Source organism: Podarcis bocagei, assembly GCF_964188305.1.
Source record: "Podarcis bocagei genome assembly, chromosome: 14".
In the NCBI taxonomy this organism is placed as follows: domain Eukaryota; kingdom Metazoa; phylum Chordata; class Lepidosauria; order Squamata; family Lacertidae; genus Podarcis; species Podarcis bocagei.
Window position 1 is genome coordinate 45,337,860 of NC_138139.1, and position 25,059 is coordinate 45,362,918.

At 41.6% G+C, this 25,059-nt stretch overlaps 2 protein-coding genes across 2 annotated transcripts; one reads left to right on the forward strand and one right to left on the reverse strand.

Moving 5' to 3' along the window:
• Positions 1–250: 250 nt before the first annotated feature.
• EIF2AK1 (eukaryotic translation initiation factor 2 alpha kinase 1) lies at positions 251–25,059 on the reverse strand. The gene is made up of 15 exons (XM_081169813.1): positions 24,655–25,059; positions 21,665–21,823; positions 20,173–20,309; positions 18,331–18,362; positions 16,817–16,916; positions 14,569–14,649; positions 13,642–13,741; positions 13,088–13,145; positions 11,990–12,278; positions 11,001–11,109; positions 9,768–9,874; positions 3,066–3,186; positions 2,896–2,975; positions 2,063–2,296; positions 251–453 (listed from the first exon to the last, which is right to left on the reverse strand). Exons 1-15 carry the CDS (start codon positions 24,791–24,793, stop codon positions 325–327), a joined length of 1,875 nt encoding a protein of 624 aa, XP_081025939.1. The 5' UTR covers positions 24,794–25,059; the 3' UTR covers positions 251–324.
• On the forward strand, positions 4,802–8,857 carry ANKRD61 (ankyrin repeat domain 61). Its single transcript, XM_081169677.1, has 3 exons — positions 4,802–5,154; positions 6,860–6,930; positions 7,850–8,857. Exons 1-3 carry the CDS (start codon positions 4,999–5,001, stop codon positions 8,736–8,738), a joined length of 1,116 nt encoding a protein of 371 aa, XP_081025803.1. The 5' UTR covers positions 4,802–4,998; the 3' UTR covers positions 8,739–8,857.

The window sequence follows — 25,059 nt, forward strand, 5'->3', positions numbered from 1 at the left end:
CTAACCCGGAAGTAGTACCTTGGGTTAAGAACTTTGCTTCAGGATGAGAATAGAAATCACACAGCGGCGGCAGTGGGAGGCACCATTAGCTAAAGTGGTACCTCAGGTTAAGAACGGACTCCAGAACGAATTAAGTTCATAACCAGAGGTACCACTGTACTGTCAACCCATTCATTTATGTACATGACGCCTATGTCTGCATTTCTTCTTTCTGACAATGGTAAACTACATACGACATATGCACACAAGCTGTTTTAAGCAATTTTATATAAAAACAATGTATCTTGCATAACATGATATAAATACTTGGTTTTGTTTTTCTACTTAAACAGGAGAGCCAAGTTGCTGAATTCTGTCTCTCTCATCTTTCTCTTGCAATAGCTTGATTTTTTCTTTAAGCAACTTAATTTCTTCTTCTTGTTGCATCACTTTCTGCTGAAGATTGTAAATAACCTAAAAACAAAACAGGAGACACAATGTATTTGAACAATGTACAAAGGTATTTGTACAATGTACCATTGCAATTTTAGTGAAAATGAATGTAGTTCCCAGCAGTAGTCACAATGCTAATACAGCCTTCTCCATCTTGGTAACTCTAGATGTTGGGGACTACAGTTTCCATTAGATCTAACCAGCATGGCCAAGAGATGTTGGGAGTTGTAATAGCTGAAAACAGCCGAAGGCCACTAGGGCTGGAGAAGGCTCCAGGAACAGCTGGACATTAGCTTATCTGTCTCACTCTACAGTAAGGTAAAGGACCCCTGGATGGTTAAGTCCAGTCAAAGGTGACCATGGGATGCAGCACTCATCTCACTTCAGGCTGAGAGAGCCAGTGTTTGTCCACAGAAAGCTTTCCGGGTCAGGTGGCCAGCATGACTAAACTACTTCGGGCACAACGGGACACCGTGATGAGTACCAGACCACACAGAAACTCGGTTTACCTTCCTGCCACAACATCATCTATCCACTTGCAGTGGTCTGCTTTCAAACTGCTAGGTTGGCAGGAGCTGGGACAGAGCAACGGGAGCTCATCCCGTCCTGTGGATTTGAACCGCTGACCTTCCAATCAGCAAGCCCAAGAGGCTCAGTCGTTTAGACCACAGCGCCAGTAAGTCTCAAAGAAAACTACTAATGCTCAAGAGAAATAAACCAAGAATACTATAAGGTAGTAAAACAAAATCATTTCATTTCTTTGTGAGTGAGAAGGGGTTTAAGGAGTCTCCTTTAACAGTGGACCCTCCGGATACGAATTACAAAAATTTCATAAGAAAAGGTGCCACTTTTGCACGCATGTACGGCACGATAGACCGCTTCTGCTCATGTGCACGTGGCAAAACCCAGAAGTATACGCTTCTGGATTTGCCACGTTTGCAACCCAAAAGTTACGTAACCCGAGGGTCCACTGTACTATGACAATAAAAGGACACAGGATTTTAACACCATAAAACTGCCATTTTACATAAAAAACCTAATTTTTTAAAAGTAATGAGATGCCAACACTGGCTATATAGTACATTTTATCCTTATGTATAAGAACATCAGGAAATAATTATCTACCTTCCTTAAATGTTAACCTTGCTAGAACAGTTTTGAATGGCCTGCACAATTCCTTTTTTGCAATACAGTGGTACCTTGGTTCCCGAACAGCTTAGTTGTCAAAATAATCAGCTCCTGAACACCGCAAACCCAGCAGTGTTCCAGTTTGCAAACTTTTTTTGGAAGCCCAATGTCCCGCACGGCTTCCACAGCTTCCGAATGAATGCAGAAAGCTCCTGCAGCCAACTGGAAGCCGAACTTTGGTTTTCGAACAGTTTCGGGAGTTGAACAGACTCCAATAATTTTATGCTGGTAACCTGGGGAAAGTGCTTCCAGGACTCTCATAGGAATATGATTAGTTGTGGGACAGGAAGCTGGAGCAGGTGAGCCTTTAGCCTGACCCAAACAGCAAGTAAATCTTGAAGAATGAAGCTCACCCTGCAGAAGTCTCCCTCATATCACGGAATGTAGAATCAGAAGGGGCCTTCTTTTACAAAGCCAAAGCCAATATATAGTAAAAACTTACATTTGCTGAATTATGGAAGAGTTCACTTTCAAGAAGTTGACCTGCAGTTGGTCTGTGCGATGATACCGAACTGGTAAGCAGCTTAATGTATTTAGTTTGTATAGGCCATTTCCTGCTAAAGGAGAGGGGGATGTTGCCATTTCTTAAGCCCATCAAAACTTCAGTTCTTTCCATTTCTGTTCCAAATGGATGGAAGAGTTCTAACAGGATCACACCTAAGCTGTACATATCTGACTATTGGCAGAAAAGAGAAATATGAGCATTAGCGCACAAAATAATTACGTCTTAAGAGAAATTATGAATGCATTACAAATGGCCTAAAATCGCATTCAGCTGTAAAAGTATCAGAAAATAACCTTCTAATGTTTCAAGAAGCTTGCGCAGAAACAAATGCCTTTTCAAAAACAGGTGTTGGTAATTTTCATGCAACCATACTTAATAAGCCATGAAATTTCAAACAAACATTGGAGTGCCATTATATTTTTGTCCACCATAAAATCAGGCCACTTGACATACACGGTCCATTTTTACCTCATCTGTGGGCATAAATAATTGTTTGCAGCTGTTCTGTTCCCTCTCATCATTGCAAATAGAACTCTCTATTTTTACTTTTTGCATTTAGCTGTTTCCATTTTGAATGTTACACCACATGGCTCTAGTGCCTTATTTTTGAACTGACTGACTTTGCTCCAGCTCCTGTCCATCAGCTTGCTTTTGTTAACACCCATCAATAATGCTCTTGAACATGTATGCCCAATTACTAAAACGGAGGTAAAGTGTTTGAATGAATGAATGAATAAATAAATAAATAAATAAGGGTTGAGTGGCTGTACCTTGAAGTCATAGTGAGAGCCTTGTAGCTGTTCAGGTGAGGCATACAGGCAAGTACCCACCCCAGAAGTATGTATTAGATCTATGCAACAAAAAAGACAAAATTTAGAATTAATTCTTAGGATACCACACTGCCAATTTTTAAGTAAAGGCCAAACTGCTTTGAAATTACCATTTATCTTATTTGCATTTAGCAACTGGGTTGTATCTTCTTGTATAATATCTCTACAGGCCAGCCCAAAATCTCCTATTTTCACATGGTGGTCAGGTCCTTGTAGAAAGATATTTCTGGGCTGTGAAAACAGGATAATGTAAGTTGGTTATATATCTCACAAAATTTGAATATTTTATGCATGAAACCTTGCATTTCTCACTCATTCATTAATTACATTTAATCTAAGAACTAAGCTGCACTTGACGCAGAGTCCAAGCTTCTCATCTGCCTTTGTTTTTGGTCTGTCTCTAGAGATGAGTTGGCAGCAAAGGGACAGACAGACTACTGATCTGACATGCATTTATCAAAGATATAGTTGAGGCACTGGGCAGTTACCATAGCAACTGGCTTGGCTGACTTTGCACCTGCGTCAAGCTCATCCATGGGGTGGTTTACGCTCTTGAAGGAAATTAACCCCTCATGTCCAGTTACTCCAATAGCCACCTTGAGAACGGGCCTTTTCAGTGCTGGGTGGTCTGTCTGTGGCATGTACTCCCAAGGGAAACACATTGGGTGCCATCACTACATTTAGGCACCAGGCTTGGGGGGGGGGGGGCTCTCGGACCTTTGGTATTTAAGCTTTCTACATTGTGCTAATCTTTTAGTGGGGTGGGTAGGTTTATTTTGCATTGTTCACTGTTAGTTTTACATCTATATGGTTTTAAATTCGTTGCATTTTATCTTGTTCAGTCGCTTTGAGAATTTTTACTTTTGTATAAAGTGACTGACAGATGAAATAACAATTCCATGCAGGTGTAGGCCAGGATCGACAAACAGGTAAACAAGTTAAAACAGTTCAACGCATCATCGGAGATCTACCACCTCTTCTAGACAATGACAGTTCTCTTTCTCAAGCTCTGGGAGGAAGACCTTTCATTGCCTACAGACAGCCACCCAATCTTAAACAACTCACTCACAGTAATACAACAACCAGACTTAACATGGACAGTGGTACCAGAGCCTGAAATAAACCCAGATGCCAACTTTGCTGCCACATACACCTGGACACCATTACTGGCCCCAACAACATCAAACATACCATCTCAGGACTATTTAATTGCTCATCTTCTAACATTCTGTATGCCATCAAATGCCAACAGTGCCCTTCAGCCCTCTATATTGGACAAACAGGCCAAACCCTACGCCAAAGGATAAATGGACATAAATCTGATATCAGGAATCACAAGACAGAGAAACCAGGTGGAGAACACTTCAGTCTCCCAGGACATTCTATACAAGATCTCAAAGTAGCTGTCTTATTACAAAAGAATTTCAGAAATAGACTGGAAAGAGAAGCTGCTGAATTGCAATTTATTACCAAACTTAAAACCATGGAGAGACCTGGTCTGAATAGAGACATTGGATTCTTATCTCATTATACATGATAAAGCTATTTTTAGCCATCTCACCCCTTGCTTTTTCCTGTAAGACCAATTAACAGTTGTCAACAGGTTTACCGCACCTATCAGCCAATCACCCATTCCCACCACCCTTCTGAGTAATACCCTTCCCCATCTTCTCACTATATATATGGGTCTGGTGACTTCTGTTTCAGTGTATCTGAAGAAGTGTGCATGCACACGAAAGCTCATACCAATAGTTGGTCTCTAAGGTGCTACTGGAAGGAATTTTTTAAAATTTTGTTTCGAAACAGGTAAACAGTCCAAAAAGGCAATACATATGCTTCTGCTGCGCAAACCCTCTGTTTCTTGCACAGCTTCTTTACGAACTAAGCTCAGCCCTCCCTCTGCCCACACGGGAGAGTCATGGTATCATCTGGCTGGTTCTAGAACCAGGCATTGTGCATAATCACAAAGGAACGATGGCTCAAGATTCCTTTGCATTTTCTCCAAACTAAGGGTTCTCAGCTGCACGTTTTCTCTTGGTAAACATGGGCAATCTGATTAGAGGTTCCTATGGGAAGAAACCACCCCATGAATTAGATGAAAGGCAGAAAATGCTATTTGACGCTGTAATGGACAACGATGGGGCTACACTTCAAAGTTTAATGTATTACCTCTTGGTCCACGAACCAACTATTTTCCGGGTAATCATATGTCTAAAATTACTTACTGTTCCATTATCAAGAATCCTCCCCATTTAAGATCAGAGTTAAAGCTACCTCACGCTGGTTTAGGCTCCATAAACTCAGGAAATTGGAAGCCAAGCCTGATGTCTTAACAGACATGCTTGATGATCAGCAATGATGCAATATCACAAACTGTGCTTGCTTACAACTTGGCCTGCATTCACTTTTCCTGGGACAGGGTGATTTGTGAGAGAAGGTTCAGTGTTGGGTGGGACGCATGCCATCCATGGCAAACTGGGTACACGTGATCATATGGAACATATGGTCCCCATGACAGTTTCTTAGGTTTCCAAATGTGTCTACAGAGCCAAAAAAAACCTCATACAGTATAACTGCTGTAACACACACTTATATTTCGTAAGGAATAGACATTCTACATATAAGCCACTAGGTGACTCCCTCTGCAAAAAATGTTCTCCTGGCAAAATTTTAGTTTCCATTTTGTTTTCTGTCATGCCTGATACTATTTTGATAGTATTTGTTTTTAATATATTTTAATGGGGCAGGAAAACTTTAACAACCTTTAAACTGCTGACTAGAACTTCACCTAACCAATGAAAGTACATGCTCTGCAGCAAGCCTGAAGAAAGTATATCAGTAGTTTTCACCAAAATTGTAAAGAATATGAGATTTCTTAATACCCGAGGGGGGAATTTTCATCACTTTTTAATTTGCTGTGACTGTGGCAATTTTTACCAGGTCAGTTAAATATTGGGCACTTTTTGTAGACCTCAGCAGGTAGTTCATGTATGCCAAGTTTTAAGTAAACAGTTTGGCAAATGATATTTCTATAAGCTATAGAATTTTAAGGTTATATGACAGAACTTTGTTTTTGCTATTCTCCTTATCATCTAAAAGACAACAGTCTGGATACAATAAGACCTTCATATAGAAAGTTCAACAGGCTATTTATACAGATGCCAGACACAGATCCTATATTAATACCAAACACAATATTAATGCCTTTGATTAGTTAAGGTGTTCCTCTGATTTCTGAAAAAGCCACCGTATTTTGGTACTGATACCTAAAAGAACAGGCTGGCTGATAACAGTCTTTTACATGTCTACTCAGAAGTAAGTCCCATTATGTTCAATAACCCAGGAATTCCAAAACTTACTAAGCCCCATTGAGTAGAACTGCAGTAAGATTGCAAGTCTAAGCACACTTAGTGAATTAGTGGACTTTTTTCAGTTTACAGCATGAGGCTACATGTTGAATGTAAAATAAAATTTGAGAATAAATATTATGCACTTCTTATAAAACTGGCCAACTTTTAAAATAATTACAGATTTATAAAAGCACCTCAAAAACTAGGCACTTGTGCAAGATATCTTATTGTAACAATGTCTGAACAGTTTTCCATGCATGCAAAGTAAGTGTAGCTTTTCTTCCACAAAATTTTAGTCATTGTATACGGTAGTCTATAGAAGCACACACCCTTTCAAATCAGAATGGAAAAACAGTTTTATGGCAGTTGTATATGGGGCCACATGCATCATAAATGCAATCTGATATAAGCCCTTCTAACAGGGCTAATAAAAATCCTTAGTTGTACTTCAAACATGCATAAAAGGGTTTTCAGATCAACTTTGATACCTATTCTGGATCTCTCTCTCTCTCTCTCTCTCCCCCCCTCCCCCCGCCCTGGAACCAATATGGCAGCAAAAGTTCTGGAGGAAGCCGCTTGGAAGATATATGAAAAGTACCTTTCAAATTGAACCTCCTGAAGTAAGGTAATGTTTAACTATATATTATAGTTAGGTAAGAGATCTGGGAATCCTTTGGTGGGCAGAAGAAAACCCTCTATGCTTGGCCAAAGCTATTCAGCAGCAAGTCCAGAAAAGTAATGAGACGTTAGCCAGGTTTGGTTGGGTCATGCCAAGAAGAACCAAATTGTAGAATTTCTCTGGAACGTCCTACACCAAAGAGACCATGGATTCCAGGGTTCTGCCAGCTCTCTGCAGGCGCCCACAGCTGCCAATTCCTAACGCCAGCCCTGCCCATAGCTAAGAGTCAAGCTTACACTCTTGTATGCATTTCCAGCATTGTGATAGTATTGCCACACACTCCCCCAACTCAGTAGATTAAACACCACACCAAGGGGTGGGGACTGAATATGGAAAACCTATCATATGCATTAGAATGGCACCACCTCACTTGGAGTTGACTAGTGGACCCCCAAGTCCTTTGAAGGCCAACACAAGGACAAAGAATCGCCTGTGTGTGGCACAATCTCCACTCCTTCAAATTAAGGGGCTTTGTTTTATAAAGCAAGGCACCTTGCAGTTGGGAATCCAGCAGGCTGTGGTGCTAAGGAGGACAGTAGCAGAGGGAAGCAAACCTTTAGTAGCCAAACCCTCAGGTTCAGCTCTGTGGTTGCAGCTAATCTAAGATGATCCATGATATATGCCTTATCATACTTTTTGCATCCTCATACTCAAACAACATGTACTGATAAAGGTTGGGCAACACTAACTTTATGGTCTAGAAGAAAGAAGAAACTATAAGAAATATAGTTTTTGCTTGATTGTTGAAGGGTAATACTGGACAAATTCTTTAGAGAAAACCACCCGGCAGTTAATAAGGGTGGTGGCTGATGGAAGAGGAATTGTATGAAATCTTACCACCTATTATATCACTTCCCAAATACAGAACTGCAGGATGCCCCTTGAATATGCATCAGAGAATTGCACAGTGCAATGAAGAAAACTACCCTCACATCAAACCAGAGGAAGACTTCCAGGTGAATTCTGATGCAATCATTTACCATGGCCATAGCCTTCTACATTTAGCTGTAGCCAACAGATATCATCAAACTCTAATACACCTGCTGAAGAATGGAGCCAATATAAATGACAGGGATAGGTTAGGCCAAACTGCTCTTCACCTAGCTTCTGAAATCCTCGACCAGCAGGCAATTACCATGCTACTCCTCTGTGGAGCGAACGCCAATCTCACAACTCCAGATACCAAAGAAACTCCGCTCCATTTTGCTGTCTGGTCTTCAGCCTGCAAGGCTGGCATAGTCTTAGCAGCAGGTGATAAGTGTGTTAAGCTACTGCTGTGCAATGGAGCAGATGTACACATGAAAGACTGGGAAGGGCAAGAAGTTATTCACAGCGCTTGCCGAAGTGGCAGAAAAGATATAATAAACCTCTTGCTTGATAATGACGCAAATGTTAACGCTTTAACACAGGAAGAGGAGTCTGCACTTTTCCTATTTCTTGAAAAAGAGACCAATCTAAGGCAGGGAGACGTACTGAAGAGATTGCTAAGCTTATCATATCCTTTGAAATTAACAAACAGGGAAGGTCGTTTACCCAAAGCACTCAGCCATCCATGCTGTGGACTGCTGAAAGATATGCTCCTGAGAATGTCTTCAGAGGTCTTGTCTTTGCAGGATATTTGCAAATTCAACATCAGGAAAGTATATCGAGGTAACATGAAATTCTGGCTAAAAGGAGTGATTCCAACCAGCTTGTGGCATTCCATATACATCAATCAAGACTTCTCCTATGCTTCAAAAATAAATTATTTTTGATTTACTGTGCAACACACATTTTGGAACGCTATCAGACAAGAAGAGCTAAAAGAGGGCCCCGTAAAGCTTTCAGAAATAAGCTTGCTTGTTTAAATTAAATAAAATTTGAAGAAAAACTAGTGAGAAACTTTAATTTGGCTTTATCTTCTGAAGCATTACTAATTCTCTCGAGTGTTATTTGAATAACGTCCACTTAAACCAGTCTGTTAGGGTAAAAGATTTGTAAGAATAATGGGAGTGGATTTCTACATACAAAAAGTTCCACTTGTATGGCAGGGCTTCTTGGTCATTATTAAGATTCTGGTTATCATAACAATAGCTCCCTTGATGCAATGGAATCAGCTCCCAAAGCTCGGAATGAAATCACAAATGCAAAAGGATTCACCAGGTCAGGGCTATAGGCATCTCAGCTTTATTGTCCATTATTACTTCTTCTTCCTCCTCCTCCTTCCTCCCTCTACTTCCTTCTTCTGCCTTCTCCTCATTCTTGTCATCATCGCTATACTGCCTTTCCTCAAAGAAGCTCAAGATAGTGTATTTGTTTCTCCCCACTACACAAACAATGTGATCCTCACAATAACCCTGTGAGGTAGGTCAGTTCAAAAGATAGTGGCTTCATTATAGCCTAGGATGATTGGGGCTGGAGTCCCAACAACTTCTGGGGGACCACACCTTGGTGCACAAAACTGTCTCACCTGGCACTGAAAAGACCACAAAGAACACAGTAGGTGAGCTTTACTGGTGTAGTTGTTCCATAACCAGGATGGCAACCACCAAGAAGGCCCTCTCCCTGGTAGCTACCCACCTTTTTCTCCAGTGGGGGTACCTGGAGCAGTGCCTCTGGAGAGATCTTAAGGTTCAGGCAGCTACATATGGAAGAAGTCGGTCTTTTGGGTAGCCTCATGACAAGCTGTTTAGGGCTTTAAAAGGTTAAAATTGGGCCCAGAAATTGTACCAACTGTGCCCCAGCTGCAGAGATAATCCCCACCTCCTCCACAATTCCAAGATCCGAGTGAGAATTTTACTTACTTTAATGTCCCGGTGCATGACTCCCATACTGTGGATATAATACACTCCTTCAAGCAGTTCTTGGAAGATCTTTAATGTCCACTGGTTGTCCACATGGTGATAAGGACCTTTAAAAAAGGGGTGGGGAGTGAAGTATTTTATAAATGACAGCATAATACGTCCAGCTATTTTAACAAAGAAGTTAATATGAAAATACAGTGGTACCTCGGATTACATACGCTTCAGGTTACAGACTCTGCTAATCCAGAAATAGTGCTTCAGGTTAAGAACTTTGCTTCAGGATGAGAATAGAAATTTTGCTCCGGCAGCGCGGCAGCAGCGGGAGGCCCCATTAGCTAAAGTGGTGCTTCAGGTTAAGAACAGCTTCAGATTAAGAACGGACCTCCAGAACGAATTAAGTACTTAACCCGAGGTACCACTGTACAGCATCTGCCATGCTGGCTGGGGCTGATGGGAGGAATAGGCCAAAACAGCTGGAGGATATTGGATTGGGGAAAGCAGAACTAGAACAATGGTCCATCTAGCTCAGAAATGTCTGCACTGAAAGTTAGAAGCTCTCCAATATTTCAGGCAAAGGGTCTTCCCCAGCCCTACCTGCCAATGCCAGAGATTGAACTCTTGACCTCCTGCATGCAATGAACTACAGCACCTCTGCAACTATAAGCAGGGGCCCACACATTTGTGACGGCAACTTGCTACTGACCATTTCCACCCTCCCCAGTTCTCTGTGCATCTCATATAGTGCTTGAGTCTTGGAGCTGGCAGATGAAGCCCCCCTCTCTGTCCCTCTGCTGCCGGCTCCAAAACTCCAGAGTGCAATGTGAAAAGCCATTCCTTTCAATGGGGATTTTCTTCGGTTGTGGTGTGTGCAGATGAGGCAAAACCTCAGCAGTACAAAGATGAGAATTCTCTTCTCCACATCCCAGCTAGACAGGGAGAAGGATCATGCGGGTTGAGCAGGAGCACCCGCCCATGGAAAATAGGTTTTCGGAAACCTGGCTTTAGGATTTACAAATAAGGAAGAAAACATTTGCCGCTTTCAAATGCAGACTAAGATTCATTGCCTTTATTGTTATGGAAATCAGCTTAAAAAACAACAGGCAAATACTAGAAGCACTTTTTACAGCTGCCCAGAGAAGAATATTTATTTATATTTTAAGTCTATCTTAAAGGCAGGAAATCACGTTAACATTGAATCTCCCCCACCACTCTGCCTTCAAAAACAAAACTTACTGGAAGCATCCTCTGTTTTCAAACATACTTTGTTTCTGTCAGCAATCCAGTCCCACAGTGAAATTTCACACAGCTGCATCTGTATGTGAAGCATTAGGTGATACTCTATCTGGGAAGAAAAATACAAACATTTCAGTGTGTTATACATACACATGCACCCACACACCACTTTATCAGATCATGTACAACTTCCAAAACATTTTTTAAAATAAAATTTTATTCATTCGTCCATCCATTTCCCCCAGTCTTTCCATCCTGAGGGGTGGAGCACCAGGGCTGTTACATTTTAGGTGAAAATGTGTGTTCATTTCCACCCCTTTTCAGCTCCCAAGAGTAGGAAAGGATTAAAAAGAAGTAAATATAAAACTAGGATGTGCATATTCAAGAATTAAGTCAGATGGGACATGTTTACAAACAGAATAAAGTAAACCAAGAAGGAGGCGGCCCAAAGAAAGAAGCTGCCAATTGTAGAATCGGAAAGCAAAATTCATCAGATATATCAACGTTTATTTAATTCTGTAAGCCACCTCAATGATAAAAGGCAGTCTGTAACATTTTAATAAATAACAGGTCTTCCAATGGGACACTTCTGGTGTTGCAACATGTCCCTGTGGTTTGGCAGGTCCTATCCTATGGAACACCCTGCTGGTAGAGGTTTGGCAGAAGTCATCCCTGCTCACTTTCAGACACCTTCAGAAAACAGTATTATTCAGACAGATCTTCTGAACTTAAGATTCCTTGCCAAACAGCTTCTATTGACATTTGGTGTTTTTATTCCAGCACTTTTTTTTTAAGGTTGCATACCACTTTGCGATATTTTATATGAAAGAGAAGCTTTAAAATATTACAAATAAAATCAGTCAAACAAGTCCAAAAGCCATCTCTAGAAATATAGCTAGGTTTTGGATTTATGCTGCACAGTTGCTGAAGAATATTCTCCACATGTGTCAAGGGGTAACTAAGTATGTTTAAGAGGAACCCGCATTTACCTGGCACTGATGCCGCACAGATATCCCCTTCTGGGAGTATTCTTCATCAGTACAAGAATCATTTGTACTAACACTGCCAAGGCTAGCATGATTGCAAGGGGATACAATTGATAGATGATTTTCATTATCTCTTGTTCCATTGACTGTGTTATTCATGCAGCTGCTCTCGGGCAATTCAACAGGTAGCGCACATGCATCCATTTTATTTCCTTTACGGTCTCTGCCACCAGAAGATTCAGCAAAGACAATGGAACTGCTGTCTTCCATATCTTGAACGCTGTACTGATCTCTGCAAGAAATGTAAGGAGAGAGACAAAGAACTGTGAGCGGGAGAGAAAATACCTGCTACTGCTGTTCCTCAAACGCTGTGCCAGAGTTTGCATTGGTTAACAAGGTTAACATAGTGTAATTAACAGGGTCTGCTGTCACCTCTCACTCTTCTGCATCAGACCACCCTTCTCCAGGAAGTCTTCTGACAGCTGGGGTGGGAAGGAGAATGGAACAGTGTGCAGCAGGGCATGGCAGACTGGAGGAGCAAACAGTAGCACTCCACACTGAAACCTTTTGCTGCAGGACCCACTTCTAGAGTTCAAAAGCAGTTCCTGTGCTTCCGCTTGCACAAACATTTATATAAATAAAACATGTGAAATTAAAATGTTTTGTTTGGATGAACAAGCTGTTAGCTGCTGCACTACAGCAGGTAGGAATGGAATCGCTAGCTGCAAAATGTCAATCTCATGCCTACCAAACATGCAGCCTTTTCCTTGCTTGGGCTCTAGAAGTGGTCTGTGGCTTCTATAGGCACAGGCTCATATGTAGGATTTCACAGAGACCATGAAATAGAAAACCTCTGCTCTCCCCTCCAGCAAGTTTTAAAATAACTAGTCATGGAAACATTTTTCAGCAATCAGGAACAAGGTGAAGCAGTATTGTTTTTCAACCTGACAAAAGGAATAGCGAAGGTAAAGATATATTTTTATATTACGTGGTTTAAGAAAAGATCCTTGCTATAGGTTAAGACAACATTCTGCTATATTTTTGGCTTTTATTTGAAAAAGACCAAAAGAGATTGTTCTTACTGATACATAGGATACATACTCAGAACTTCTCTGCCCAGAAGACATTTTGAGGGATAGTAAATTCAACGTTGTCTCACCTACAAGTTGGATGAAGAGAAACACAACATTTTACAATGACAGACTGACTGTACCATTGGATTATAGTAAAATTATACCTTTTAGTTGCCTACTTTATGAACATGTAGGTGGTTTAAAATCTCAATAGCTAATAAGAACAAATTATTATATTAACTAAGATCAGATACTATATTTATGAATGCAAAACCTCTAAAAAGACAACCCCACGAACAATTTTTATATCTTCAAATTATTTATGGAGTGACCAGAACAGCACATGGCTTTCCCAAAATTGATACACCATGGAGTTGTCCTACAATATATTTATTGCTTTTGTTTTAACCTTTCCTGCACCAGAGCTGTCTCTTTTTTTAATGCCACACTAGGGACTGGGGAAATTTCAGAAAGCTGTTTATTATGATCCCAAAATGTTTCTCTGGGCACCAACAGCCAGTTTAGGATGTGCGATGTGTTATGTACGACAGAGAGAAGCCACAAGACTAATGTTGTACTCGCCTTTCGGGCTTGCTGGTTGAACATGTTCCATCCAAGCAGTGTGATATCCCACAATATTAGGGTGCTGCAACCCAGCCAACACTTTAACTTCCCGCAACACCTACAAAAAAACAAGAGGGAATGCATCCTGTTCTTATCATTGGTAAGCCATTGTTTACCAGAATTTCAAGAACTGAGGAACACTTTTCCTGAAATAAAACTGGAGGTGCACTTCATTCTTATATCCCCCCCCCAAAAAAACCCCCAAAGGGTGCCATTCTTGTAGTAAGGGGTTCTAAGTCAGTGGTACGGCACAGTATTAGCATGCAGAAGGCTCCAGGTTCAGGCCTCAGCATCTTCAGGCAGATGTCTGGGAACCACTGTGCTAAACCATCCAGCTGTTAGCAGCTTCATTAGTTGGTCTGCAAAGTATTCTGCAAGGAGAGGACTTTGCACTCTTATTTAAGCCTTTCAGATACTAGCAAAAGTCAATTACGGATTGGGCAGAAAGTAACAGGAAAGACCTCGGCCTGAGCTCTGCAGAAGTGCTGCAAGTCAAAAGCAGAGAATACTGGGCGAAGTGGCTAAATTTAACCTGTACTGAGAAGGCTAGCTATGATCCATTCTTATACCATTTGCTTTTAGAGCAGGGATGGGGAACTGCGGCCCTCCAGATGTTACAATAGATAGATAGATAGATAGATAGATCACCTAAATTCTGTATCTTGTGGAGCATTGTTTATCTACATAAACAGTAGCTGATTACAGAATCATTAGAATTATACAGCAACAGAAATTTTTCTTTTCTGTCTTTTCTGTTCCTTTCATTATCCTGGCATAATCCCTTTCCTCTAACATTAAATATCAGATCTTGAAACCAATTACACTGAGTCATCAATTTCCACAGGCCAAACAAAACACATGAACAGATGTAAAATAAGTGCATACCTTCATACAATCTATTTTGGTAGCCTTCTTGATAAGAATTTTCTTAATTGCGTAGAACTGGCCATCTAGCTTGTTTCGTACCTGAAATCAGATACAGCAGCTCAGAGATGGCCAAATGACAACTGGCATGCAACATTCTTTTATCTGGTCACTCACAACATTAACAATTGTGTAGTAAAGTCCCTTCTGTCTCAGTCCCAGCAGCCATTATGGAGAAATTACCTTAATGCCTTAGATTAAAGCATGCCCTGTGGATATGAGCTTAAACTGTAATGTAAAAGATTTCCCAAGTCTGTTTTAATGCCATGTAGACAACTGCACACAAGACTTAACATCTGTACATGCATTTGTCCTGAAATACAATGCTTTATGCTTGGTAATGGTTTTTAAAATTTTCAATAAGGTTTGTTTTTAAAAAAGAAAATAGTATTGAACAGAGTGTTCCCCATGTACACATATAAACTACCCAGTTCAGGCAGAGGGAAAGATTAACAGGTGGTTGCAGCTTAAAACTAGGGTCAGCAAGAGCAGAGGTTTATCAGCTACCTGACCTTCACCTTGTGACTGTTGGCTACTCATGTATACTTCTCCTTTGTGATTTCCCATTTCTTCTATTACTATTTTTGTAATAATTTTTATCAGTTTCCAATTACAGTCCAATGACAGCCTCATTATAACAATACTGATTTATAATACAGTAATTAATACCAACCAATCAATACTGAATTATATAATTTAGTTGTAGTGGTCCCCTGCATGCTGAATTTGATGGTTTTGTTATTTTCTTTTTTTCTGCGTTCCAAAATCTTATTAGTTTCAATTACATTCCAGTCATAATAATAATCCCTTATACAACAACTGCAATATTAATAACTTCTATTCGTGTTGACACATTAAATGATTTATAAAACTGCAAGTGAGGAACTCAAACTATATCCTTGTTCTTCCTGTGTGTGGCAACTATTCTGTCTGTGGTGTTTCTTCTTGTCCTTGTAAGATGTTATGTCTTTCTTTCCCCCCAATTGTTGCTGTTATCCATCATGCCTTGGGCCAGGGGTCAGCAAGGTTTACCGGCCATGTGCTGGATCACTCCCACAGAGATAGTCTTTGGGCCGGACTGGCACAGCGCAATGCCAGAAATTGCATCTGCGCATGTCCGCAGCGCCAGAAATGGCTTCTGCGCATGCCCAGACACCAAAAATTGCACCTGTGCAAATGCAATTTCTAGTATCTGTGTGTGTGCAGACGCAATTTTTGGTGCTTCTCAGCGAGTCCCCGCGCCGCACTGCATTGGTTTAGCGCAGCACGCGGCGGACTCGCCAAGCGGGCGGCTTGGTTCAGGGGTGGCTCATGGGCCGGTAAAATGGTCTTCATGGGCCGCATCCGGCCCATGGGCCGCACGTTGCCGACCCCTGCCTCGGGCAGAGCTGATATCCCATTATTGTTCTAGAAATTTCTCCATCGTTCTGTCCCGTGCTTCATTGTTTTGCTCCAAGAACTTTAACAACAGCTGCAAAAGTCACTCTGACCCAGTAAATAAACTGTTGTCACAATTTTTCCTCTCAGCCTGGGAAGAAGAGTGGTCGGTCAAGCTGCAGATGGCTCAATAAAGAACTTTATCAGTTCCTTAGCAGCTCGCAGACTCCTTTCATTCTTCCTTCCAGCTTAAGACATATGAATAATTATACTTCCTATTAAATTAAATTCCAAGTCCTCTTAGCGTTATTTGGTTCACTTTGTAGATAATAAGGGATGGGGGAAAGTCATCTCTAAGTTTCCATCATAAACCTTTTGCAAAACAGAGTTTCCCTCCCCTTTTCCTTTTTTTTACACACACAGTTCTGTTTGATGTTATATTCCATATTTATAATCCAATATTTTCCATCCTCGCTTGTACAAATATAATTTGAACTAACATTCAGAGGAGGGTTGCCGAATCATAAATGTAGAGAAGAAAACCTTAAATAAAGAACCCGTAGGCTCCCCTCCCCCCCACCGTCATTTGCACCAAATGAGTTCAAACCTTAAAGTCCTTACGGTTGGTTTGTTCCACAGTTTGTGATCTCATCTCTTCTAGCACGTGCCAGTATTTTAGTCCAATTAAGCTCTAATAAACAGGAGAACCTCTGCTTTAGAAAACTCCCATCTATCTTGGACTCCCTTCTCTTTGAGTATTTCTTATTATAGAAGCTCACCCAGTAATATAAACCGTTACTACAAAGTTGTTAAAACAAAGAATAAAAAATACCTTGTATACAGTGCCGTACCCTCCTTTTCCTAGCCTTGTAATCTCATCAAATTCATTGATATAGCGAGAAGTCTGTGCTTCAAAGATAATTTCATTTTCCCTAGTTTTTAAAAAGATGGGCATCACTGGTTGTAGCAACAAAATACATCACAAATAAAAAGGTATTAGAATCACCAACAATGTAAGTTTCCTTCATGGGCAGGAAATCAACGGGGGGCATGCATTTTTAGCATTCAAATGGTAGGATTTAAGTAGTTTAAGTACCTTCCTGTCCTCCCATGCTTTCAGTCACACTGTCCAAGGCTACTTTTCATTTATAAAAAATGTTAGAAGATATCAATCAGCTTCATGTGACATGTAGTTTTGACTCAAAGATGAATATATAAGGTACTACAAAAATATGGAGTGATACTACTATATATTAATTTTGAGGTTCCTTCTCCATCCAGACAAATTTTGTGACACTGAAGGAACACAAATCTCTATCACTCAAATCCATAGTGACATAATTTGCTATTCTCAGACACCTTTTTATACACATTCTTTTTTTAAAAAAGAAAGGATTTCTCATAGTTGTGAGACCAGCCTTAACCAAGCTGGTTCCCTCCAGATGTTGTGGACCACAACTCTCATCAGATCCAGCCAGCGTGGTTAGGGATGGAGGAAGTTGTAGTTTGAAATATTTGGAGAGCACTGAGCTGGGGGACGGCTGATTGTAGTAAACACTTGGGCAGAAAACAAGCAAGTCCTGCAGGATTGGTTTCCTAACTATGGTACAATCCACCTATTTTTGATGAAAAATACCAGCGTAAGCAAGAACAGGGGAGGATTTCATGGTTTCATAATTCCAGATGCTTCTCAAAAGCATAGTTCCAACAATCCTAGAGTTTCATGGTAACCTCTAGTTATCGTTTTAAAACTTCCACTTTCAAAATCGAAACTCCTGTTTTGATTTAAAAACACTTCTAATAATCAACATTTTATATTTTTAATACTGAGGACTCTGGCAGAGAGAGTAAATGAACACATTTACTGAGAAGTAAGCCCCACTGAGCTTAGTGAAACTTAGGTAAAGGTAAAGGTACCCCTGCCCGTACGGGCCAGTTGTGTCCGACTCTAGGGTTGTGCGCCCATCTCACTTAAGAGGCCGGGGGTCAGCGCTGTCCGCAGACACTTCCGGGTCACGTGGCCAGCATGACAAGCTGCATCTGGCGAGCCAGCGCACCACACACGGAAACACCGTTTACCTTCCCGCTAGTAAGCGGTCCCTATTTATCTACTTGCACCCGGGGGTGCTTTCGAACTGCTAGGTTGGCAGGCACTGGGACCGAACGACGGGAGCGCACCCCGCCGCGGGGATTCGAACCGCCGACCTAACGATCGGCAAGTCCTAGGCGCTGAGGTTTTACCCACAGCGCCACCCGCGTCCCGTTAGTGAAACTTACTTTGGAGTTAATGTGTTAATTGCCCAACAAGCCATTTTAAACATTCGTTGAAGCACTTTGAACACATACCTGTTTGTGTAAGAATCACTTTTCCCAAACTCCTACAAAAATAAAAATAAAAACACAATTTTTATGAAACCAATCAAATCCACCATCTGACTATGACAGCTACTACAAAATATTCAAAAAGCAACTATTCTTTAATTGAACTAATTTGTAAACTAAACTGAAACCCAACTTGATCACAGAAAGGAGCGATCTTCAACTGCATTTCTTTATTTTCATTGTAATTATGTAGTACTGCTTAATCAGCCAGAAGGTTTCATGTACACACTGGCTTGGATTCAGCAGCATGAGGGGAAGGCATTCCCACTGAAACATGGCAGGTGCCTCTGGTATCTGCCATTCCTTTTTCTTAACAGCTTCAGGGCCCCACAACACATCAAACACTATTCCCAAACTTAGAGGCAAAGGGATGAAGGAGGCTGCAGAGAAGGAGGAGGTGGGAAAGCCCCGGTCTATGTCCATGCATGGTTTATATTGATCCAATTCACCACTGATTCAGCAGCCAAGGCCCACACAGTTCATTTGAATGGAGAAAGCAAAAACACTCCCAGAAGGGCATATAATATTGTCCAGCAAATGTAAGATCACTTTACCCAAGTTTTCAAGTCCTGAGGACCAGCTGAGAGATGGATGTGCCACCTGCTTTTTGAAGTGCTGAACTTAGAATGCTGCTTACTTATCTCATCCCCAACTAAGTCTTGTCTGACTTATGCTTTTAAGTGGTTTGGGACCTGCCTGTGACCACACTTCCTGATACTTCTAATTAACTGTGTTGAGGGGCTTGGCAGCTGGTCATAGACAATGAGGAGGGGTTCCTGCAGCAGTTTCTTTGAAGGATGTATTCATTTATTTTAACTTTCTTACGGATTTCCTGCAGACTTTTTTGGCAGAGGTAAAGCAAAATTCTTTACTTTTCTAACTTGGAATTTGGCTGCTAAGACAGCCTTTGCTAATTTGGTGTCTCCCAGCTCCGATCAGCCTGAGCCAACAGTTGTGCAATGGCCACACTAGAAGAAAGACTTTGACTGTTCTGTTAAGTGTAGGGACACAATTGGCTGCCACTGTTTATATGTCAGTGTGTCACTCAGATCCTTAACCAAATTTGTGAACTCCTGGCAAGTACTTTAACATATGTCCATACTAGACCAGAAACTATGGTTTGGCATGATATTTAAATTTTAAAAATGCTGTTTGGGATCAGTCAGCTAACCAGAACCGAAAACCATGATTTGAAGTTGATCTGCAAACTATGGGTTGGCATAATGCTCAAACCAATGAACTATGGCTATAGCTGCAGCTCCACTTCCAGAGATTTCTGAACCATAAAGATGGAAGCAAACATACAAAGCTATGAGCTAATAGGGAAAATAAAAGCAGACAAACTGTGCTGAACTGCGGTATGGGGTTTTTTATGCTCAAACCCTGGTTTAGATTCTAAACTATAGTTAGCACAACCCATGGTCTAGCACAATGACCAAACAGGTTGCAATATATTTTTATCCTTCCATGAAACACTATAGACCTTTTTAAAAAAAGATTTGTTGACACATGGAGAAGAATAGATCTTGCTACACCAACCTCACCATGCTCCTAATGATGTGATCTCCAGATTATTATTAAACACTTATAAAGTACCTATACATACATTAAAAGATAATGTAGCCCATGCCCATGTAAAGGAGTATGAGCAAACAGGAGAGCACTGGAGTAGAATTCTCTGGGCTGCATAAGCATCACAAAAAGAAACCAAAGAACTGAAGTCCTATACTCTTCCCCATGTATTTTTTATGCTAGTCATGGGAACTGAGAAGCAGAGAAATGGAATAAAGTTTGAAGTAAGCTTACCTCATTGAGTATTTGTTGGTTGGCTGCTTTCATCAATTCAGTAATGGCTCGATTGTGCTGCAGGCGCAAACTACTGAATTCTTCGCGGACAGCAAAATCAGATAGCAAGTGCATTCCAGTAAATGTCTTACACAGTACTGTACAAAAGGATGGAAAATATTTGAAAAGAAATCAAACATTTGAACTTTACACAATATTCAAAGTATTAAAAACTGCTCATGGCCTAGCTTTGTTTAAATTGCACTGACAGCTGATGCTACCTACAAGGAAATGATCTTTGCAATCTGAAACATTTTGACACTCAACAAAAAAATGTTTCAGCCAAATTATGGAACCAGCATTTTATAATTAAGTATTAGAATACACTTTTAAAATAAAAGCTCTCGAAAAACCGCCCCAATTCAAAGGTTGTGGGGGTTTTGTTTGTTTGTATTTTAATGCCAGGCTTGGACTGTAGTGAGATTCAGCATTCCTCTCTGAACACTCTTGTTGTTCAAATGTAACCATGGGTGGAGCTTCTAGGAGGTTGATTATCTCAAAGAAAAACCCCTCCTGCCCCACCCAAATCAAACAGGATCTAATAATCAGTCTGAATAGTAGATGGTTTGTGGGTGTGTGGAAATGTGGGTGGCATGGAAATGTGTGCCTGTCCGTATTTAATATATGCATTTCTGTATTTAATAAATGCTGTGCATTTTGTAGTTATTCTTTGGGATTTTAGTGGGATTTTTAAATTGCTATAGTGTTTTACACCATGTCAGGTATCCACTTGTGCATGTTAACATGCTGCAGTTATACCTCTAGCATTAAGCTCTGGGTTAGCTTTTACATTCAAAATGACACATAAAATTCAGCCTTCATAGAATCATAGACTTTTAGAGTTGGAAGGGACCACAAGGGTCATCTAGTCTAACCCCCTACAATGCAGGAATCTTTTGCCCAATGGGGGGCTCAAACCCAAAACCCTGAGATTAAGAGTCATGCTCTACCAACTGAGCTGTCCCAATGTGAACTAAATGAACTACTATAGCTGATTTTTTAAATTTTTTTACAATACGTCCATTTCAAGAGCAACATGAGAACTTTGAACTGGTTAAGTGATCTAAGACTTTGAACTGGCAGCTAAAAGTGTTTGCTTTCCTACTTGATGGAGCAAAGATAATAACAACACAACAGAATAGTTAAAGATTAAGTTGAAATTCAGATAAGTTGAGGTGCACCACCTGTAGAGATGTATGGTGAGCTGAAAGCTTATTGATGTTTATTTGGAAGTAAGACCGGATGTGTTCAATGAGATTTACGACCCTTGAAGTACTTATAGGGTTAGGATTATAGGACTGCAACCTTAATGTGCTCAAATTATTATTGGTTACATTCTTATTTAATATATTTATATAATATAATAAATTCAGACAAAATAATCCAATTCCTCAGCTGCTGGAACTGACAACCACCACTCTACCATGCAAAAGTAAGTCAAGCTCTTACTAACATTGAAACAAACGTCTTGAACGTGCTGGGTCTTGTGCATACACATGGCAAAGATGCTCTAGCAGTGAAACAAGCAGGAGCTGGTTCGCAAATGAAGTTGTAATGTTCATTAACTTTTGAGAACCATTTGCACCTCGAAGCTCTGCAGGCCAATCAGAATCTGAAATAGATAAGGCAAAAATTAAAGCTGAAAGGTAGGCTTGTTGACCAGCACATTTTCTCATGAGCAGTTGAAAACACCATGGAATTAAAGGGCAATTTATGTAATATTTCTATTCTAAGAAATATCAAAGCTGGAATGTTTTACAGTGTTATTGAGAGGACCACATATTTCCCAGATAAAAGGCAGGAACAACCCAACAAACTCCATCTGCAGAAGCCCTGTGCAAGGGTTTCCACTGTGCAACAGGGCTTTCACCCCCTTCTGCCCTCCCTGAATTTGGCTCTGGAGGAGTTGGAAAAACCTCCCCCTGAACAGCACATGGGGTAGGGATAGTTCCATCTAGCAGGCTGATATTCAAATGTCTTTAAGAGTGTTGTTGTTGAGGTTTTTTAACAATCAAGTGACGTAACATTTGATGAAATAATATCATTAAAAATAAACTATTCACAAGAGTAGGTGGAAGGTTAGTTTGGATGATATCCACATGTCCCTTCCAGGCCTGTGATTCTGCATCAAGTGAGGTTTAGACTCTAGAAGAAGCTGTTGAACCGGTCAGACCAATTTCTTTGAAAGGCAATGACCTTAGCTGGTCTGTTAAGCACTGACATTTACATGCCCAAAAAGATTGTTGCCATAGAGACAAATGGGTGGGCCTTTCCCCACCTCCCCTGGCCTGATGCCACCCCATCTCAGGATGCAGAACATATAAGGAGGCTGCTTTTAAGTTAGCTTAAGTTTGGAATGATAAAGGACATGGTTTGCATCAGTATAATAAAAAGGGCAGCTGATGCAATTATAGAGTACCCAGAGGCCCTAAAGAGAAAGTCACAAGACAGATCAGTAGGAATGATGAAACTGCCCCCTAACTCTGCCTCAAGGTGAAGACGAATGATGTAACTATATAACTGTTTAGTCATGCACATTCTTCCATTCCTAACACAAAAACTGTTAAATACGGTAATCCAGCTTCTCTAACTAACAGAGGGGGCACCCTATGGTTTTCGAGATGCTACTGAGCTCCCAATTCTCATCAGCCTCAGCCAGCAAGGCCAATGGTCAGGGATTATGGAAATTGTGGTCCAATAAAATCTGGTAGGCCACAGTTACCCCATTCTTGGTTTATAAGGTTAACATTTCTGAAACTGGGCTGGGGGGTGGAACTCAACCTAACGGCAGGCAGGAGACTATGTCAAAATATGCTGTTTAACCAGAAACAGTGAGAGCAGCAAAACTAAAATGATTCAAAAGCCCTATGATCTGGATGTCTCCTGCATGTTATGACATGTACAGTCCCTGCTAGATGGCTTTAGTTGCATAACTCTCGGTATATTATTGTCTTCCATGCCGTTAAAATAATTCCAACGGCTAGTCTCCTGTGAGGGCACAAATAATCCCCCTTTCTTGCCCACTGTTTTCCTGCAGTGCAAAGCAGTAGAATCTATTCTATTCTATCCATTAATTATTCTAAAGCCTCGTTTACCAAGCCTTATCCCAAAGCAAACACAAATATTGACGGAATTTATACATACGGCAGATTCATGTGTTGTTTTTAAACCTGATCCCTTTCAGGTAGGGTGGGTGGATATTGGCACATTTTCCAGCAGAGCAGTTTTTAAATAGATAAAGCCCTTGTCCAAAGTGACGTGGCTCAGTAAACGCTTTACCACTTGTGATCTGAGTTTATTGTGACATAAACCTTCCCTTTCACCCTTGCTTGATGGCAAGTCCTGTGAATTTCAGTGTGGAGTTACTTCCAAGCACACATGCACTGGGACAGGCCAGTAACAGCAGGATCCTAAGCATGTCAACTCTGAAGTCCTACTGAATTTGATGGCGCTTACTCCCAGCTAAGTTGGAGTAGCATTGCAGCCCAAGGTTATGTACACACCATACAATTTACAACACATGGCCCTGCTAAGAAACCTGGGAACTATGGTTTGTTAGCAGTGCTGGGAATTGTAGCTCGGGGGGGGGGGAGTAAACTACAGTTCCCATTATTCCCCCCCCCCGCAATGGGGAATTGTGCTATAAAAGTGCGGTGTATACACAGCCTAAGCTTCATATTACCAGTGGGAGTTGACGAAAATAGAATTCACACCACCAATTAGATTTTATTATTACGGGTCTTGAAAGGCAAATTGTCCTTTATGGGGTATAATTATTAGCCTCTCTCTCTCCCTCCTTCCCCATAGGTTGGCTCCCTTGTGTCAAATTTTATACTGTCCCTTGAGGCAGAGATCTGCCTCTCTCTTTCTTGTTCTCTCTAGCACAATATATAATAAATAATAATAATAATGGCTCCACAATCTGCAGCACTTACCTGGGAGCAAGTCCCACTAGTCCTTACTTCTGAGGAGACACCATAGCTGGGAACTTAGCCTCTCCTAAGCGTTGCACCCAACGCAGAGCAGCCACAGCAAAGTCCATGGACCCGGAGGCAAGCCGTGCCCCGTCATTTCAACGGGTCTACTCTTGAGTAGGGCTAGCATGACCGGGCTCAGCTTCCACACGTTTCCCCCCTATACTGCAAGAAGGGAGGCCTCCCCCCCCCCGCGCTTCCTTCCCTCTCGAAACCATTACAGTGGTACCTTGGGTTAAGAACCTACGGTAATTCGTTCTGGAGGTCCGTTCTTAACCTGAAACTGTTCTTAACCTGAGGTACCACTTTAACTAATGGGGCCTCCCGCTGCCGCCGCCGCACGATTTCTGTTCTCATCCTGAAGCAAAGTCCTTAACCCGAGGTAATATTTCTGGGTTAGCGGAGTCTGTAAACTGAAGCGTCTGTAACCCGAGGTACCACTGTATTTGCACCCCCTCGGTTAACGCACCGTCGAAGGGCAGCTCCGTCCCTTCGTCGCTGTCCTCTGGGAACGCGATGGCTGCGGGAGGCGTCGGCGAAACCTCCTCAACCCGCCACGGCCGCCGTCGCCGCTGCCCGGAGGAGCCGGCGTCGTCCTCTCGCCACATGGCTGCTTTGCTCCCAGCCGAGGCCCTTCTTCCCACCCCCAGCTTGGAGGGCCTGAACGCGCAGCGCGCTGAGGGAAAGAAGGCGGGGACCGAGCCCGGCCTCCCTCGCTAGGCCGGAGTCTCCTGACATGGAAGCTCGGCCGCCCCGCCGGCGCCCCCTGGCTCTGCCCGGGGACAGAAAAAAAGCGCGGCCGCTCTCGAGCGAAAGAGGGCGAACCCGGACGGGTCTCCTCAGTGAGCAAGTCGCGCACTGAGTCCCCATAATA